The sequence below is a fragment of the Anguilla anguilla genome, chromosome 4, assembly GCF_013347855.1.
Source record: "Anguilla anguilla isolate fAngAng1 chromosome 4, fAngAng1.pri, whole genome shotgun sequence".
NCBI lineage: Eukaryota > Metazoa > Chordata > Actinopteri > Anguilliformes > Anguillidae > Anguilla > Anguilla anguilla.
The window spans coordinates 19,144,277-19,163,803 of NC_049204.1; the positions used below are offsets into that span (position 1 = coordinate 19,144,277).

The 19,527-nt window shown below is 42.1% G+C and overlaps 2 protein-coding genes across 3 annotated transcripts in view; one reads left to right on the forward strand and one right to left on the reverse strand.

Moving 5' to 3' along the window:
* Positions 1 to 492: 492 nt before the first annotated feature.
* On the forward strand, positions 493 to 6,260 carry LOC118224578 (probable aminopeptidase NPEPL1). Of its 2 annotated transcripts, XM_035412105.1 has the most exons (12): positions 494 to 761; positions 1,437 to 1,622; positions 1,803 to 1,973; positions 2,576 to 2,665; positions 3,079 to 3,160; positions 3,587 to 3,729; positions 4,073 to 4,150; positions 4,311 to 4,411; positions 4,758 to 4,881; positions 5,223 to 5,393; positions 5,586 to 5,696; positions 5,924 to 6,260. In XM_035412105.1, the coding sequence occupies exons 1-12, from the start codon at positions 612 to 614 to the stop codon at positions 6,089 to 6,091; spliced, it is 1,575 nt and encodes a 524-aa protein (XP_035267996.1). In that variant the 5' UTR covers positions 494 to 611; the 3' UTR covers positions 6,092 to 6,260. The 2 variants fall into 2 exon arrangements, with proteins under 2 accessions (XP_035267997.1, XP_035267996.1); XM_035412106.1 differs by lacking the exon at positions 5,924 to 6,260 and having other exon boundaries at positions 493 to 761; positions 5,223 to 5,355.
* A 1,140-nt stretch (positions 6,261 to 7,400) lies between these two features.
* The window catches only part of LOC118226433 (piezo-type mechanosensitive ion channel component 2-like), a 122,302-nt gene continuing 110,175 nt past the window's right edge, over positions 7,401 to 19,527 (reverse strand). The window contains exons 41-55 of the mRNA XM_035416041.1: positions 17,489 to 17,747; positions 15,789 to 15,971; positions 15,190 to 15,448; positions 14,555 to 14,687; positions 14,162 to 14,309; positions 13,547 to 13,761; positions 13,176 to 13,334; positions 12,427 to 12,574; positions 11,848 to 12,036; positions 11,482 to 11,574; positions 10,910 to 11,079; positions 10,516 to 10,632; positions 10,346 to 10,425; positions 9,444 to 9,633; positions 7,401 to 8,928 (exon numbers count right to left, since the gene is read on the reverse strand). Of these exons, the coding sequence (XP_035271932.1) occupies positions 8,676 to 8,928; positions 9,444 to 9,633; positions 10,346 to 10,425; positions 10,516 to 10,632; positions 10,910 to 11,079; positions 11,482 to 11,574; positions 11,848 to 12,036; positions 12,427 to 12,574; positions 13,176 to 13,334; positions 13,547 to 13,761; positions 14,162 to 14,309; positions 14,555 to 14,687; positions 15,190 to 15,448; positions 15,789 to 15,971; positions 17,489 to 17,747 (2,596 nt within the window). The 3' untranslated portion in view covers positions 7,401 to 8,675. The remainder of the gene's footprint in view (positions 8,929 to 9,443; positions 9,634 to 10,345; positions 10,426 to 10,515; positions 10,633 to 10,909; positions 11,080 to 11,481; positions 11,575 to 11,847; positions 12,037 to 12,426; positions 12,575 to 13,175; positions 13,335 to 13,546; positions 13,762 to 14,161; positions 14,310 to 14,554; positions 14,688 to 15,189; positions 15,449 to 15,788; positions 15,972 to 17,488; positions 17,748 to 19,527) is intronic.

A 19,527-nucleotide genomic window follows, 5' to 3' on the forward strand; every position in this document is an offset into this window, starting at 1 on the left:
AAATGGTGTATATTATCAGTGGCACATATTTATGGTCCTGTAATAGGTTAATTCTGTGCTTACAGCGCCTTTAACTTGTGGGAAGACACCACTTAGCTGTATATCATATCAGCCTGGCAGGCTGTGACTCTAGTTTCTAAATACAACATGAAATGAGAGAACAAATTTCTGTATGGGGCCTTTTTAAGTATTTTAAATCGTCCGATTTAATTTCTGAGCACACAATCCTTGAACGAATAACTTGAACGATTCCGCTGCGGATAGCTTTAATATTCTATTAAACTGTTTCTATTTTGCTTTGCTGTGTTACCTTTTGGGGAGCCAAATATAAAGACGCTTTTACAAGCTCGTCGTAGTCGCTGGTAGCAGAAAGCATCATTTCAAATCGAGACGTAGTTTGGTAAATGCATTACATATTCGGAATTAAATGATAAAAGTCCTGCATAGTTCAATGTACAGTCTGTCGCTTTAAATTCTAGGTGGAGAAAAGCCAAGAAAACCGTTGCATCCCGGAAGTATGGCTTGTTTGTTTTTCTGATCAGCCAGTGATTTTTCGTCGTGCTCAGCCGAGGAACTGGAAACGGGGATATCAGGAATGTGGCCGGGAGAAGATGGCTGCAGTTGATCTCGTTTTCTGTCAAGGCGACAGTGGCAGTGACCAGGCAGACAGAACTGTGCTTATTGTCGGTCAACTTAGTCATCTCCAGAGTCTGGCCTGGAGCGATGTGAGAGACGTACTTCTGCCTCGTGTCGACAATGAGGTAAGTGCAATGAGATGCCGCTGTCAAAGTGACAGTCACTGTATCTTCAGTTGGTACCGATTATGGACCATAGAGTAGATGGCGAATATGGGAACCAAGTTATTCAACGTTGACTGTAGTTGCATCACTTTCTTTATACAAGATAGACGACTAAGTTAGATAATTTGCTACAATACTGTATGTATTAGCTGTATGTATATTATTATGGTTTCTTCCGGTGCACAGGCAGCAAAGACCGCTGAAGTCGTTAAATAGATAAAGTTAGCTAGCTCGACCATGCTAGGATATATTTTTAGTTGGCCTGTTAATGTTAGATCTAGTCAAGACCGTTCCAATGTCTATTTTTGACGATGACTTTGGAATATTCACTGCACAGTATGAAACTCTGTAAACTGGCGCTAGTTGGCTTGCAGTCTTTGGTCCTTAAGCTGACACACATAAAGACTGAAAAAATACTGGAAAAAGCTAACTTTCTTGGTATCAGCTGACATTATAATTTGCATGGTTTACAGCAGCAGCAAATTTATATTTTTGTTGAAAACCCGTTAGAAAATTTCTTAGAATGTGTTTATTTTGACTTCTGTACATAAATGCTTCTAGAGTACTTGTATGTTGAAATGGTGACCGAATTAACACAGAATGTATGGTTGTAGTTACTGTGTTTTGTTTTTACAGACTTGGAAAACCGCCCTAAATTCTTTGAAACCAAACCCAACAGACAAATGTCCCCTCTGGTTAAACTTGGTGACAGTGGCTGCCTTGCCTTCCAAAGTCAGCCGACATAACACGCCCTCTTCAGCCCATTCACTCACACGATTGGTCCAAACATGCTTCTCTGGAAAACGGAATGGTCACATTGTGGTAAGCTCAGACAGACACCTGCTCATGCATTCACTTACCACAACTACCTTGTTCAAATTTATATGCAAGTTTAGTTTTTGTAGACATCCCAAAAGATAAGGACAGGAGCAGGGAAAAGTATTGAGCCATGATCATAAGAGATAAATAAATATCAGTGTCTGTTATGCCGGTTTGTTCCAGGTTGTGTGTGAGAAGACATCCGTTTTTGCCTTGGCATGTGCGATCGCTAGAGCCTTCCCTCTCTTCTCCCGGCTTTCTGGTCACATCGCACTCGACAGCGGTTACAGGGTCACAGCTGAGTTTGTTTGTGTGGAGCCAAACAAGGAACCACTCGATACAGCTACACTAATGGCAAGTTCCTCCACTCTCCATCTTGAGTGATGTTTCTTGCCAATCTCCTTTATAGCCTAGTGCAACTGTGGCTGTCTGTACATCAGTTGTTCATCATGATAATGTGACAGTTCAGAATTGGAGTTGAAACGACGTTGCGTTTATCTTCACTAGGGCTCGGTGTGGATCTGGGTCCATCCATTTTCACAACACATGTATCTCACATATATCAGATCTACTTGAGTCTTGCACGTTTTGAGATGTACATGAAACAATTATTTTGACAAGCGTTATTACTTGAAATGTAAGCTACAATAACTAGCGCTTCAGGTCAGTGATTAATATTGTATACAATACCTAGCAAGAATGTACACATGCATCTCAAAACTTGAGGAAAATTGTCCTTATAAGTCTTGTAAAATGTGCCATAGATATCTCTTGCCATATTGCTGGAGGTGATGTACTGCAGGAAATGGTTGGTGAAATACAGTGTACATCTCTATTCATTACATTTAAACGAAAGTCTTGCAGAAGCAGGAGGTACTATATTTATTTGGCAGCCACTTTAATGAAAGTCTGAACTTCATTGATCTGTTTCAAATGTATTATTGTTTAATGTGCAGTGCTTATCCAGGGTTGCAGAGAGTATCAGATTGGCTGCCCGAATTGTTGATTCCCCCTGCAGTGAGATGGATACTGAACAGTTTCTTCAGGTAGGCTTTGTCATGCAATGGTACACTTCAGTGGTGGTCAAAAATGAAGGCGCGATCGAAAAGGCACAGGAAATGTCAAATGTAGTCACTACTGCCCTGTAACAGGAAATAAAGATGAAATATTTAACACCATTTAGATGGCACATATAATTTATCGGAAGTTCCTTAGGGGGGAAGTCTAAATGGTTTGATATCTCCATCTCTTAAATTCAGATTCAGAAGACACTCAAGCTGAATTCTGGTATTGTTAAAAAAGTTCAGAAAAAGCCAAGGACATCACTTACACAAAGCAGAATTGCACATTCAGATCACACACCAACTTGCCAGACACCTTTGCAGATTGCATTTTGCAGAGACAGGATATATGACTGGGCAGTGCTGTAAAATGCTGACATTGTGTTGCTGTATGACAGGAGGTCAGAGCGGTTGGATCGGAGCTGAGAATCACTCCAGTCATCTTTCGGGGAGAGGAGCTCCGCAAGAGAGGATTTGGAGGTAACTCAAACCAGCAGGATTGCAACTGCCAAATTTCAGGGAGGTTGTACCTGCTTCTTGTGATTTTGCTTCTTTAGCGATAATTTTGGCCTTGAATCGGCTCTTCCCTCAGTGAGGACAAAGTGCTTTCTCTGCTCTAAGATTGGCTATATGCAGTATTGTGGAAATACCCGAGAAGACAAATAAGTGACTATCCATCTATTTACTGTCTGAGTATCTGCAAAAGCAGGAAGTTACCCTCAACATGTATCTCTCAGCAGGGCTGTACAATCTCTAAAAAGGGTGATCTTTATCAGCACTTCGCAGGTCTTGACCTATTAATGTGAGGGCAGCAGTTCTGCTATATTGCCACTATTGAAATGTGCGTATTACTTAGCTAAGCTCTGGCACCATGTCAGTGAGACCTGGCGCATGTGTATTTCACAGGTATCTACAGAGTGGGCAGTGCAGCAGCAACACCCCCTGCCCTGGCAATTCTCAGTTACACTCCGTCCACTGCCACACAAACCATTGCCTGGGTTGGGAAGGGCATTGTGTACGACACGGGTGGCCTGCTGATCAAGGGGAAAGTAAGAGTACCTAAGTAACTAATATAAGCACCCTCGCATTCGATTGGTGTAGAAGGGAAAACACCTGTGTATGTAGAACGGTGCTTACCTGAGCTATAGTTTACTTAGCGGTCAGCTTGCATACATGACTATCTGTATGCATAAGACTGTTGACGAAAATTATGTCGGTAAAGATGTGTAAATACAGCAATGACGAATGTGTCACATTAGCCTATTTTGGCTGAGCATCATGTAACATAAGACATGTTGTTCTTTCATTAATTCACAAGCATGTGTTCTCATTGATGTGTCAGTAAGGCAGCAGCCATGCTGTTTCCAGCTGTTTACGGTGTTGCATTTGTAGACTGCAATGCCGGGGATGAAGCGATACTGTGCTGGAGCTGCTGCTGTACTCGGGGCCTTCAGAGCAGCAGTCCTACAGGTCAGCCACTCGCCAAAACAGCTGTCTGCATATGCTGCATATGCCTCATGTCCATATATGTGTTGTCTTTGTGTGAGCACCCGTATGAGTGACACGTACAACTCAAGGCACAACTCAACTTTTTTTTTTTTTTTTTTCTTTTGGGTGTTTTTTTTTTTAGGGTTTCAAAGAAAATCTTCATGCCATTTTCTGCCTGGCTGAAAATTCAGTCGGTCCGAAGGCAACTAGACCCGACGACATTCTTCGGTTGTACTCAGGAAAGTGAGTATGAATAATTACGTGAAACATAGAACCTCTGTGTGGCAGCGTTTACTGTTGTGACTCCTGACAGTCCTCCTTTGGTTCTGGTTGTGGTGTACAGTTTAACATTTGCCAGATTTGAAGATTCACACAAGCATTGTGACCTTTCAATGTATTTTTGAAAAATCACTTGAACATCCTTCTATTGCATAATGATGATTAGTTTGAGTTAAGCTATGCACCATTTTACTTCTGCTTGCAATAAGAAATTGTGCAGGAATTCATAAATGCAGGGACTCACCTCTCCTGACGTTCAGGAGTTCAGTAGTTTTCCACAGTGGTGCCCCTGAACATGTATGTACCTCAGGACCGTAGAAATCCGGAGCACGGACGCAGGGGGGCGTCTCCTTCTGGCTGACGGGGTGGCTTACGCCAGCAGAGACCTCAAAGCCGATATTATCTTGGACATGGCCACTCTCACAGGTGCACAGGTAACATCTACACTGCAGCTCGAGTTTGCCAAACTTGTAGTCCTCATTATTCTCTTTAAATTAGTCTCGTTCGCTCTTTAAAAAACTACCGTGTTGTTAGTTTTAAAACTGATTGTCTGTTTTCTTTCCCGAGTATTTTGTGTGTGTAATTGAGTCCCAGAATTGTCCCTGTTCAGAAATTCAGTGAAAATATTCTAAATGTTTCCTTTAATTTAGTTCCTTTCTTTTTTACTGGATACATTTGCTCAAGCTGAACTGATGGTTTCCTGTGGTCTTTTAAACCGGTTGACCTTGAAGCTGGCTAAGGCGGCGTGAAGAGAGTGTCATGTGATGTGTTCCAGGGTATCGCGACGGGCAGGTACCACGCGGGGCTGCTGACCAATCGCGAGGAGTGGGAGAGGGCATGCGTGGCCGCGGGCCGCAGCAGCGGCGACCTCGTCCAGCCGCTGGTCTTCTCCCCCGAGCTGCACTTCAGTGAGTTCTCCTCTGCTATGGCTGACATGAAGAATTTTGTGAGTGGGTTTCCTTCATAGCCATAGACCTGATTCCAGCCCAAGGCCCTGACCCAGGTGTCCTTATGCATCCTCCCCTCCCCTCTGCCCTGCTTATCTTCATTTACAATGCCTGCAGAAATGCGCGGAATTGCTGTGTGAAGGATTATATAGCAGCCGATTCTTGACTAATGCTTTTGTCGCGTGGGGCAGGATCGCAGTAAGGCCCCGTGTTCCTGCGGGGGCCTGTTTGTCGGGGCTCAGCTCGGGTTCGACTGGTCAGGGGCGTGGATTCACGTGGACATGGTCTTCCCTGCATACAGTGTGAGTGAACGCCCAGCTTTGTGGAGGTGCGGGGGGTGGGGGAGTGGGGAGGCAGGGGCGGGGCCGTCTGTGGTCCTTGGGGAAGATAAACATAGTCCTTTGGCTTAATATGGCTTAATGACTTGATGTTGAAGTGATAAGAGTAGGTCAACAAGCCAAAAAGGGAGGGGGTGGCGTATCTAATTCCAAGTGGTCTGCGGACTGATCCAAATGGTGTGTTTCCTTAGGGAGAGCGAGCTACAGGGTATGGGGTTGCCCTGCTGTTGGCTCTCTTCGGGCGGGCGACAGACGACCCCCTCCTACAGCTGGTGTCCCCCCCGGGTCCAGACATGGACGGACCCTTGGAAGACAGCCACTCTCCCAGTAGCAGCCCAAAGCGCAAGAAGCTCATCTAGCCACTGTGCAGCATGGCAACATAAATCCAGTACCCTGAGGCTTTTACACACCAGTGATGGGGACTTCCTTCAGAATGTGCCTTTTACAAAGGAGGGCTGCTGTGGTATGCCCAGATACCTCAATGCGTGTGTCAACCGTGCTTTTATTAAATTGCTTATTTTTGCACAACCATGTGTGTATGAAGTTTTGTGTGTTATCAACCAACTGATATTTTTGGGATTGAATATTGTTTGAAATGCCCCTTCGAAGCAAAGTTCATTGCAATGTATGTCAGCTATATTTAGCATTGGGATCCTGAAGTGAACTATTTAATATATAATTTATTTGCCTTTTTAAGTATTCAGTCAAAGTGAGATTTGGATTGTGATGGTAAAATTGAACAAGTGGGTACATACCTGCTAGTGACATGGAACAGCTCCCATTAGAAGTCACACATCTGACATGAGTGCTGTATTGCATACAAAACAACTTTAAAATATCCATTAGAGCCTAAATTATGTTGTGAAAATGGAAAAATACAAGAAAAAGTCAACTGTCCATTACATGACAAATAACCTCTCGGCCACAATGGATGCCCCACAGTGGTTTAGTATTTGTGTGCAAAACTTTGAATTAAAGAGAATTGAAGAGCTCACAGTTGGACAGAATGAGGCAGGTGATCTGTCAGTGGTGCCTTATTTACTCCTTTCCCTATTGGCTATCCCTTTTTTCAAAAAGATTTATGGAGTGGCTGCATAGTCATTTTAGAACCGATAATTTCAGTAACGTACACTATAAATCAACTGTCATAGCCTTTGGAATGGTAGTCTAGTCTCAAACTGCCACTTAGCAGCAATCCGTGGCACCTGACAGTGAGTTAGCAGTGTAGATAATGATACCTTCAATGCTGCCAGGCCGGCATATAACTTTAAGCTTCATTCCAGTGCTTACAATGTCAGAAACATTCACTGGGAACGATTTGGAGCAGTGCATGTATTATTGTGGAGAACAAGCAGTAGGTAAAATACAGTACATATGTGCTCCTAACTACAATGTTACAGTCATATGTTCGTAGTTGACCTTAAATTGTTTCATTCATGCATGAACAGTCTAAGCGGTTAGGAGTGAATCAAGAGACATCATCAATTTTTATCACTGGTCAGCTATAAGGTGTGCGGTCAGCTGGTCAGTGACTTGACTGATGCTGGCAACAGACTAATAATCCACTGCTCTGGATGGCTTCTGCATTACACCTCAATCCGCTGCATTGAATTTCATCCCTACATCTTCAATTCAACAGACATTAAAAAGGTGGATGAAAAACAATTGGCTTTCCAACATGTGCTTTATTTTCTGTTCGCTGAGCCAAATCTCCACCACATGTCCAGTAATTATACAGCTGCTGTACAGTCAGATTTATGCTTCTTTTTTCCCAAAAATGTGTACACAATGAAAATGATCGCAATAATTTATTTTTTTTCATGCTAAGTTTTCTAATGCATAGTTCGGACTGCCTTTGCTCACATTTTGCTTAAGGTGTGACCTCGATAAGCTGTTTATCTTTTTTTTTTCATTCACAATTCAGCACTGTGAATGTAGTGTTTTTTGTTTTGTTAGATTTTTATTTCTTTTTTTCTTCTGTTTTTTTCTTACTTTAGATGAAAAGTAAAAAAGAGCATTCCAAGATGAAAAACATAATTCATAAGCCACAGGACCTTCCCCTAGGTGTACTGTAGTCACTCTAGAGATGGTTCTGTACCTGCATTAGCCCCTTGCTCTGACTGTGAGAGGGCTTCCCTTGGGCTCAGATAGAATGGGAGGTCTGCTCCTGACAATGCACATAAGATAATTGCATACTCTTATGAAATGCTTATGGCATATTCCCCAGAGATATACAATGAAGGCAGAAAAACCCCTTCTTGGTGAGATGATAAGTGTCTTTTCCTGAGAAGAATATGCTTTTTTAACCCACTGATAAGTTGACTGTACAAACGAAATAAGGCATGTAAAGATAGTCATGTCGGTCGTCTTCCGTGCCTTAAAGGCCTCCTCTCTTTCTCTGCCGCAGAACTGAAGCATTTCCGGATTCAAGAAAACGTCTGTCTTTCTTTAAAAAAAAGAGAAAAAAAGTGGCGAGTGTCTTTCAGTCAGTCGCTGCCCTTTACCAGTCCACCATTAGGGCATCTTTCCACGATCTCGTGAAAAAAAAAAAAAAAAAAAAAAACGGTGTCAGTTCAAGTTTACAGCCAGCCTCCTGGGGCAGCGTATTGCACAACCCGTGGTTCATGTATTCCAAACTGAAAAAAAGGCCAGAGATCTGAGCAACTGGAGAGCAGCAGCGCCATTCTGCCTGGAGACACACCGTAAAAAATGCTCATATTAATCAGCCTATACAGACCCGAAAAAAATGAATGCAGATTTTTGAGGAAGGTTGAGAAAATGTCATGTCATGTCTGTGCTGTAGAGGGCAGTGGAGGTTCAACGGGATCCGTTTTGCTGCCGCCAGGCCATCATGCAAAGAGACCCGGCCATGGCCCCAGCGGATTGTGCTTTTGTTTCCATTGGTTGGTTTTTCCAGCGTCCTTGGTCTGGAGGCATCGCCCCTCACTGTGTCTTCTCCCTGGTCCACTTGATCATAGTCTCTGGGGAGCGGTAGAGGAAGATGAGCTTGGCGTACAGGTCCTCCTCCAACTCCAGCTCCCCGGTCTCCCGCACCAGGAAGATGTCGGTGCAGAGCTTGAGGATGCGGTCCACACAGGGCAGCTCCTCGAACATTATGGAGTGGGAAATCCCGCTGAAGAACTCGCGCACGAACTTCCCGATCACCAGCACCACAGAGGCGTACAGACCCATGATCCTGTGCGGCATGGGGGGGGAAGTGGAAGAGAGAAGGGAACACACATAAGCTCATTACGCATGAGCCGGAATTCAGTCAACATTTATCCTTAACTGACTCCTACATGAACACAAAGGTGTTTTTCATCACTTCAGAAAACAGTTTGGCTAGCGCAGCAACCATAAAAACGATCTCACCAATCTGAGCAGAAAGAAAAGAACGCCTGCTGTTATTTGTGAGTCAAACGACAAATATTGACCGAATTCAGTTCCTGTTGTACCGGCGATCTCATAGCTTTCAGTGTCAGAGACTGATGGGTGGCAACATCTAATGATCATTTTACTTCTAATGTCAAAAAGTAATTATTGCAGAGACATGTCACCTGGTCTCCAAGGAATAAACAACAATTTAATCAACAAATTAAAAAGTAAAACAAATGCAATAGCTTGAATGTGCCACATACTGTTTGTATTTTCCTAATCTTTTATTCTAGCCTGTAACACTCACACTGGTACAAGGATGTAATCTCCACATACCCATATCCTGCCAGAAAGCCCAGGCTGGGTGGGCTGACTTTATCACTGAACACAAACAGCTCCAGGCCAGCCTTCTGCTTCTTCTCATTCTTACACTTGACGGGCTGGTCCACGATCCACCACTCCTGCATCTCCCCTGTCATGTTGTGGGTTCTCTCCAGGGCCAGCGTGATGTTCTTATACTTTTCATCTGAAACAGAATGCATCAATAAGATAAAACCTGACACTAGATCATGCCTGACACTCAATATCATTGAACAGGTGATTCATAGAACTTCACCACATGTGCATGACCTGATGTTTCGGCAACAATGAGTTCAAAACACATTATTAGCTTAATGCTTAAGGAGGGTATTTTTTTTGTTTTAGTTTAGTTTAGTTTTAGGGTATTTGAGTTATCAATTGACAGATTATCAGTCATTACATTCATGAATCTACTTTCGAAGTTTTATTTAATGATATTTAAATGATTTAACACACTGACATCAATCATAAGCGTGCAAGTTAGGCAAGAACTACCAATCAGTGCATTTGTCTATGGTAAGCCCTAAATTATGGAAAACACAAAAAATACATTGTTGTGTAAATTAATTGCAATTAGTTTTAATCTCTGCCAAACATTTTTATGAATGTAGTAACTGAAAGTCCTTAGATATACACTTCCGTTTTCATGACATAGACCAAAATAGGTCTGTCACCACAGTAACACCTGTTCATTGGTAACTCATGTGAATGAATTAACCACATTTTTTTTCCAAGACACAACTTAAGCTGTGATAATCAAACTCCTAGAGGGCAGATAACTGCGCATGTTTTCGATTGTCCAAGCTGATACCACTTGTACAAAGAATACCTAAAGTTCTTGTCCCACACAAACCAAACATTTGCATCTTTGCCATTACCTTTATAAAGCTGTTCAATGGGTTTGGCATTGGAGTCACTGGGAGCTCGAATGAAGCAGGGGAAGGCGTGTTCTATTACCCTGTGAAAGAGAAGAAGAGGGGCACTTCAGACAGACACCTTACCACCTGGAAAAAAGGCACCTGAAACAGAGTTTAATCAGTATACTCACACAGCATCACGCCTGGTCCCATTTAACAGTTTTATAAGCTCCACTCTTGTTTTTGTGTCTAGATAGGCTATGTGCTTGTCTGTTGCAAACTCAGCTTTAGCTCCTAAACTCAGGTTCCTGTTGATGGAGAGAAAAAATGTGAAAACATTGAAAATACCAAAAGGCAACACAAGGGTAACGTTTTTTTCTTCATCTTGTGATCACAATCAGTCAACTTGCATAATGGAATCACATCTTATAGCCCAGGTGCCAGTAAACATGAGTATGGTTTCATTGTGTATCTGCATTCTAGGTCACAGGCTTGCACCTGATGTTAGAAATTAAGGTTTCCAAAACATGAAGCCAAACACTGTATTCAAAATGAATATATGAATATAGGATGGTTTGGTTGTACCTCTGAATGGTCCAGGTAACGGTGACAGGAAAAGTGATCTCATCTTTCAACACCTTCATCAGGTTCTTCCTGCTGGGTGGACTGATTGTCCATAGGGAATTCGAACTGCCCTCCAGTTCTGCTACAGTCACATCTTCAGATGAGTAGGCCTCCAGAAACTGCAATGCACCCTGGAGACAGGAAAAAAAACCCCTTTTAAATCTATCACCATAAGAACCACATGCTTATGAATTCTAACAACATGGATGTTCAGCATAATTAATGCTCTGTTAGTACCGTTTTTTTTGGGGGGGGGGGGGCATACACAAAACCAAGTGACTTACATACAAAGAGCATATACTGTCTATACATACGTAAAAGCACAATTTCTAAAAATCTATCTGGATAGCAAATTATTGATATCAAAATATTGGTTACAAATAATCTTTTATGAATATAAAAACTAGACAAGCCAAATTACAAAGCAATCCCACTCATTTTTTCTTACATTTATTAGAGTAACTTGGTGATGTGCTAACTCCTCAATGTATGAGTCTTCACAGTTTTTTGAGCAGTAATACCGATTAACCTACCGGAGTTATTTTATGTGAATTCACAAAATCAGTGAACTCTAATTCACTCATTTCCTTAAGCTGATTCTGCTGGGCGCTCATGGTGAAGATAGGCTGCAGAAACACAATCAGGAAGTGATTAAGGCACTTAAACCGTTCTAAAGCAATTCATACTGTGCATGAGCCTGGCTAACCAAATGTTCACAGTCAGTAATAGTAAAGTATATACAAATGTAATGATCATCCATCAAACATTACATTAAAAATGCTGAATTGCTCATAAAATACATCACTCTACAATACACATAAATATACACATAATGTTCTGCTATTTGCAAGACGTTTACACCTCTGATGTCCAGTCGGACAGTGAGAGGACAGGCGTACCTGGAACCCCTCCAGAGTGATGGTGACAGAGACGTCCAGAGGCTTGTTGACCACCCCGGCGACAGACTTGACCAGGGACATGAAGAGCAGGGGGAACCAGACGATGCAGATGAGCAGCATCACGATCATGCCCCCCATCCCGTACTTCACCACCTTCTTCTTCTTCTGCCCCCGAGGCTGGGGGTATCTCTGGAAACAGGGCACACGCAGTTCACACATGCTCACTCCAGCTTCTTCTACACCATTATTCTTACTTAAAAAAATAATGGAAATGGTTTGCCTGATGTCATGCTGCCACATCTGAATTTTATCACTTTTCTGGAAAATGGTAGTGTTAATTCCTGTTCGCTTTTGTAAATGTGACTATTAAATGAAAGTTTGCTCTGACATTTTCATTGCGTGCCAGTACAGACCGGTCAGCCTTCCTCGAAACCCAGAATGCCTCCAAACACTTAAAAACCTCTCTCTATTGGTCAGACCACAAAGCACAGCGCTTTGGAAGAGAGCGGATTGGTGGAAGGGAAAGAGAGACAGTGTGGCCGGTTTAGCCACTGACCGTCTGTCTCAGTCGTCCCTCACCTTCTCCGACTCCCTCCAGCACTTGAGAACAAAGATGTGCGCGTAGATGTCCTCCACACAGATCCAGCTGGAGAGGCTCAGGGTGGTGTCGGTCCAGACCCAGTCCATGACGGCTCGCAGCTCCGTCAGGAAAGGCACCAGGCGGAACCTGGGTCGCAGACAGGACATTGCATTTACTGGAGGGACGAATCAAACTCAAATAACTGCAGCCATTTCCATCCAAGTGGATGGAATAACAGAAGCAACATGTGAGCAGCAGTGAGGCATTCAGTTCTGTTTCGCATATTTTATTATAGTTGGGCCTTACCCCTAGCGTTATCTCAAAATATAGTGGGAAGTGGTGATTTTAAGGATTCTGAGACCTCACGAAAAGGTAAGAGGGCCCAAATCACAGCACCTGTCACATGCCATCTCATACACCGCAAAGAAAGAGGAACATTAAGCAAAGTGTCCCATACTATACTGCCCACAATTGTGAGGGCCCACAAGCTAAATGCAGGTACACATTGCCATAGAGGTGTAAAAAATCAGGGCTCTGGCTCCGGTGAAATTGTAGGGTTTGCTCTCCTCTAATTCTTTACGCCCATTTCTTTGATGTTTATGTGGCCAAATTAAAAATCATGTAAGATGTTATTCATAAGTTCAGCAAAAATATTTCTTAGATTTTTACAGTGATACATTTATTTTGATACAGCTATACAGATATTTTTTGTTCTGCATGTTTATAGTTTCATAACCGTGTCACTCACCCTTGGAAGAGGAAGAGGTTGACATAATTGTAGCTCTTGGTGAGAAAGTTACCCAGCACTCGGGTGGGGTAACCACAGCGGATCTGATAGGCTGACAGTCCAAAGTATATGCACTTCACAAAGTACCAGAGCTGCGCCACAGTGTTCTGACTAAAGCGTCTGGGGATGGAAACATATGCTGTTATGAACATGTCGTCAATTAAAATGACAAACAATATTTTTCGACACAAAATAGAAAAGTGTGCGCTTGTAGGATGCAGGAGTGGTTTCATATTGCTGACTGGTAGATTCTTAACAGAGTTACAATTAAGTGAAGATAATGATGCAATAGAAGAGTTAACATAATGCATGAAATCTGAGTGCATCGGTACCTCTCTGTGACCCCTGGTAGGATGAAAAACATCCAGAAATGTATTCCAAACACTAGGATGACCTGGAAGATGACCTTGCCCATGACTGTTTTCCTTAGGTACAAGGCCCGGTCCACCACCATAGTGCCAAACTGGATGAGGACCATGACCAGAAAGGCCTCAGGCACCTGGTCCTCTGACAGAGAGGATGTGATGTCAGCAGCTGCTGAATGTTTCTGGGGCAAACAGGGAAAAGGAAATAGCTCACTATAATTTGGAAATGTTTGTGAAATGCACTTTTTTTTCACAAAGCTGAATTAAAATAATTAAAATTAGGATACTGTATTTCATAAGTTATTCATTCACATCCACCCATCAATTAACAGAAACAAAATATTACATTTTAGACTTGTGGTAAGCTGGTACAAAATTACTTCCCAAATGTGACTTACTAGAGTCAATACCATATTAATAATAATACTACATTAATTTTATCCAGACGATAGGTACTAACACAATCATTATTTTATAATCATGTCATTAACTACCTTACGACAAACATTTTAAGCGTTTCTGAAAAAAAAAATACAGGAATAATTTGCACTGAATCACAGAAAATGAAATGTAAAAACGTACCCCAAAAGCCCAAAAGCCAAACACAATAATAATGAAGTCTACGGTGTCCGCCAGGAACATGAGTACATAGACGTCTGTCACAGCACTGTATTCTGGGTGAATCAGGTTGTAGAAGAACTGACGGATGGGGAGGTATATCTCAAGGGTTCTTGTACAAAGAAGCAAAAATGAACATTAAATACATGGTCATGTTTCTGCACATGCAAAGACAAAGCCAATAAAAATAAAGAAAATAAGCCATTACTTGGTGATTAAATGCTTTGGATTCTAAAGTACAATACGTAGTTGGAAAGTCAAACGTTTAAACACATAAGGTGAAGTTAACTATATATCAATCATAATTACTGGAGCCAGTATAAAATGTATAGCTCACTAGAGCCAGGACACACTCACTTTTTCACAGTGAAGGCTTTGGCTTTGATCAGCTGCTCCCTCAGTTTTTCCAGGAGCAGCTCCTTACGGCTCTTCTGGTGGACACTGAACACACTGCTCGCCCTCCTGTGGCTGTTCCGTGTGCTTGTACTGCCTGTGGGAATCATGGAAATGTCTGCTACCAAAAGCCATACCCACCGCACATGGCAACAGAATTGATAAGTGATTTTTAAATAGTGATCTTTAGGATTTACTCCAGAGGTAAAGCATTTTCACGCTATGTTAATATTATGGCAGCCCACTAAATTGCCAGACAATTAAATTATATACTAAATATGCAATAAATATGGTCTCAAACTGACCAATACAAAATCCTTCTGTGTTAGGCAGTATAAAAATGTTCCATTCACAAAAGAAAAAAAAACAAAAAAAAAACAAAAAAAACTTTCATTTATGTATAATACAACAATTAGAAAAATGACTATTTTGACTGCACAGGGTTTTTAAAAAATCCATTAACGGGCTCTCATTATGCTACAGATTGTTAGCTAAGCTGGAATGTAACGGCTTTCTCAATCCATCAACATGTACGGATGCCCCTTCCCTCCCAAATCCGCCTCCACAGTGCTCCAATGACCCCCCGGCCCCGCCCGTACCTCTCTTGGAGTGGAAGGAGCGGTGGGACATGTGGGAGCCCGTGGCAGAGCTCTTCCTACGCACGAGCCTGCGCTGCTCGGGGAAGCGCACGTGCACCGACTCCAGCGAGGTTTCCAGGTTGACGGACTTGAGGGAGCTGTCCGCAGACCCCCTCCCCTCTCCTGCAGCCTGCGCCTCCTCCTCCTCCTCCGGCTCGCCGCCGTGCAGGGGCACCTTCTCCGTCGCTCTGCGGTCGTCCTTGTTCCACAGGCCGTGGCACTGGATCGGCGGCCGGAGATGTGAGGAAAGTGGAAATTAAAAAGGCCAATCAGAGTACGGCAATTGGTACTTTCCATCATCAGATGTTATGTTACAAGGAAGAATAAGCAAAAATTTGTGTGTAGTTGAAATCTGTTATATAAACCATTACAGGGACGGTGTGCAGAACACTTCAACTGATTTACTTCAGCAACATTAGCTTTTCGATGCAAGAACTTTTTTCTACATGTAAAAAAAAACCATGTACATAAAAACATAAATCATACAATAATATGAGTAGTTTTTAAACTCATATATTAAATACTTCAGAATAAAAGCAATGTGTATTGTGAGGAAGTACCTTTAAGATGGATCTGTGGAAGAAGAGAGCTAGGAGCTGAACCAGGTCATAGTGCACATAGCCTTCCTTCTTCTCAACTCCAATGATATTAGGAGGGTGGAAAGGCTTTGACTTGTCAAACTCTATATTTTGGTTGAAGGGGAAGAAGCCGAACTGGAAGAAGTATTTTATCACAATGGTGACCTGGAAAAAGAATATACATAATATGAGCTCATTAAGAATACAAACATGTTTTTATTACCATTAAGTTACATTAAGTTATATCTCCATGAATCTTCCATTACATTACATTACAGGCATTTAGCAGATGCTCTTATCCAGAGCGACTTACACAACTTTTTTTACATAGCATTTTACATTGTATCCACTTATACAGCTGGATATATACTGAAGCAATTTCGGTTAAGTACCTTGCTCAAGGGTACAACGGCAGTGTCCTACCCGGGAATCGAACCTACGACCTTTCGGTTACAAGTCTAGTTCCTTACCCACTGTGCTACACTTCCACTGAGAGCAGAGACAATACAAGGCATTGCCACTGGACAAAGGAACTGAGAACTGAGAACTGAGAACTTACTAAGTGTTTCAAAACAATGAGCCTCATTCACAAAACTTTTCTTAAATTCTTCTTAATAAAAGTTAGTACAGAAAATCCAACGTGGGATTCATGAAAAATACGCAGGTGTTCGATTTTGTGCGTACCCCAGGTGTATCAGAGGATTAATGGCAATTGTTCATAAAACTGAATGTGCGTGCGCCTGTTCATGCTGATTTGCATAAGAAAACACCCTAGTGAACCCATAAAAGGCGAGCCGCTTTAGGGCAGTGTGCAAACATTACCCATTCATTTCTCTCCGCAAACATATCAATGCCTCATAGTCCCTAAAGGCGTGCTTTCTTCCCCAAGGCACCATTAGCCAAGCAGTCCACAAATACGCCATTCATAAGTGTTGGGTTTCGCTGTGCACTTGTGGGCCGTTATATACGATTATCAATCACCATCAATCCATTTTATCAAAAACTTACATAAAACGACACTGCATGAATTATAAAGCATTCGAAATAGAAAAAATCTTCTGCATTTACATGTGTTGCCCAACAGATGAAGAAAAAAAGAAAGAATTCCAAAATCCATCACAGAATCATTAGTAAGCACAGTTAACAATCAAATCTGATCGTACACGTGTCGTGAATGAGACCCAAACGTTTGTGTGTATCATCAAATTAAAACGAATCATTCTGAATCCAATTAATATGCTTTAAATTGTATTTTAAATGCTAATCTTTGAGTGGCTTTGAACGACTAAAGTGAGACCACAGAAAACAATTAAGAATTATATTATTTTATATTTTCTAACCTACCCAGGCACTACTGTACTGTTTAGCTGCTCAGTTAAATCTGACATATATATTTCTTTGTGCACACAACTGCAGATATGACAGATATGTTTCCCACCCAGGAGCTACCACTGGTGTGAAGTCTATGGACAAAGCTGTGCTGAGGTTGTGACTCATTGATAGGGTGACCAGATTCCATGGAGCTCCATGTACATAATGCAATAAGAACAGAAAACCCACTGAAGTACGGCAGGACTGAAATGAAGGCTTTCCCTGAGTAAGTCAGGACATAAAATGGGGCTGTCCCAGGAAAAACGGGAAATCTGGTCACCCCACTCATTGAGCACAGGGGGGCGCTGTACCTCCGTGTAGACTATGGCCGTCATCCAGAAGCGCTTGCTAGGCCGGGGAACTGACAGCATGGCCCACAGGAAGATGAGGATGGGCAGGACCAGGGTGACCACCGAGGCGGAGATCATGTGGTTCAGGATGATGACCAGGTAGCACACCATCTCGGAGTGCGCCACCAGCATGTTGTAGAGAGCATAGGAGAGCTGCAGCAGCTGGGGCTGGTTCTGGTAAAACCCCTCAGAGGCCTCTAGCTCCTCATCGTAGAACATCCTGAATAGCAAAGGAGGGACCAACAGACCCAATTCTAAACCGCTCCAATGCGCTGCAGTGCTCAAGTGCGTGCTGACATGGTATTCCATTAAAGCTCAATTATGAAGAGTTCTTAATATGCTCTTCAATTTAATCAAATTAAATTTCTGGAAAATGTAACCTTAAATTTATATTTACAATTAATTCAGAAACCAATGTATACTTTCTACACAGTGTTTGAACTATTGTGTATATTGGTCCTTATAAGGCTAACAAAAGCCGCGTTTCCACCAAAATTACCCGGAACTTTCAGTCCCAGGAACTACTTTACCAGGAACTAAAAGGTTCCTTCAGCCAATGGTTGTCTGCGTTTCCACCGGGGTCTAAAGTACCGCGAAGATTAGGCAAATTAGCCCACTGACGTTGTCGTCGGTCCATCTGTCATATGATTTCTTCTGTAACCCCATACTACCACCGAAGTAGCCTACATTATTTTCTAATAACCGGGACAGCCCGGAGGGGTTTATTCCACTTATATACAACGGGTTACCAACAATGACTATATATGGTTACTTTTGTATTTATTTATTTTCATATATCCTCTCAAACACATTTATTAACAGCAGAAAACATGCACACGTTGTAAACAATTAGCTGTTTTATTACTTTCTCGTCGTCAATTCCATATAGGCTAATCGCAAAATGACAAGAATAGAACGAAAACTCGGACTTGGGTGAAAATGTAAATTAGTAGTGGTACAGCCACCGTTTGCTTTCCTTCGAAGTTACTGCTAGCCGAGCAGCGAAGTGTGCCCTCCAGATGCGAACCATGCACCATAAATTAGTCCATAGTCTTCCTGGTCTTTTCGTGGAATTGAAAAATGGCAGTAAAATTGAGTAAAATTACGGCAGTCTGAAAAAGCTAAAGGGAAGATTACTAGAATTAACCTGATATTTTACCCGGATAAAAAGTGCGGAAGGTGATTTCCAGTTTGCTTGTACTGTATCACCAATGTTAATTATGCAGAACTACCGCATACCTCACATAACTGTATCAAACGTTTTGAGTCAATTACAACGGGCTAACAAAGAAAATCCGGAAGAAAATATTCAGCAACCGAATTAATCCGTTTGAATGTTTTGGTAGCCTACGTAATATGCTGTCCCAGCACGAATGCTTAGCATTTTATAAAACGAATACTAAAGCAAGAAAAGAACAGAAGAGCACACGTTATAATTCCAAGACGTTGATAGGCTATAACCAAAAGTAGGCTACTGCGCCGCATAACATACAAGTTTGATTTGAAGTTATTATGAAAATAAATTGGGTTGCCGCTGCATATTTTCAAACATGGCGGGTAATGGCGGAAAATAAATACAACACAAACGCTACGAGTACTCGACCAATCAGAAATGTTCAGCGCTGCAAGCTCCACCCAAAAGGTTCCTGTACTTTCGGAAAGTACTACCCCCCGAGCAGGAACGTTTTGGGGGGTAAAACAAAGCCCCCAGAACTAAATTTAGACCCTAGTTCCTGCGGTGGAAACGCACTGAGTTCCTCAAAAGGTTCCTAGTTCCGGGGTATAGTTCCTGCGGTGGAAACGCGGCTAAAAGCATGACAAGGAATGGAAGGGTGCTGTCATATGTCAACAAACTTTTTACAGAAAATCACACCATTGAAGAACATATTTTAGGATTTCCAATGTGTTTGAAGGGAGTTGATTATCAAATTTAAATACTGTAAAATAGTGTATAGAAGACCAAGGGTCCCTTGTGTTGTCAGTGACAGTGCAGCGACAGT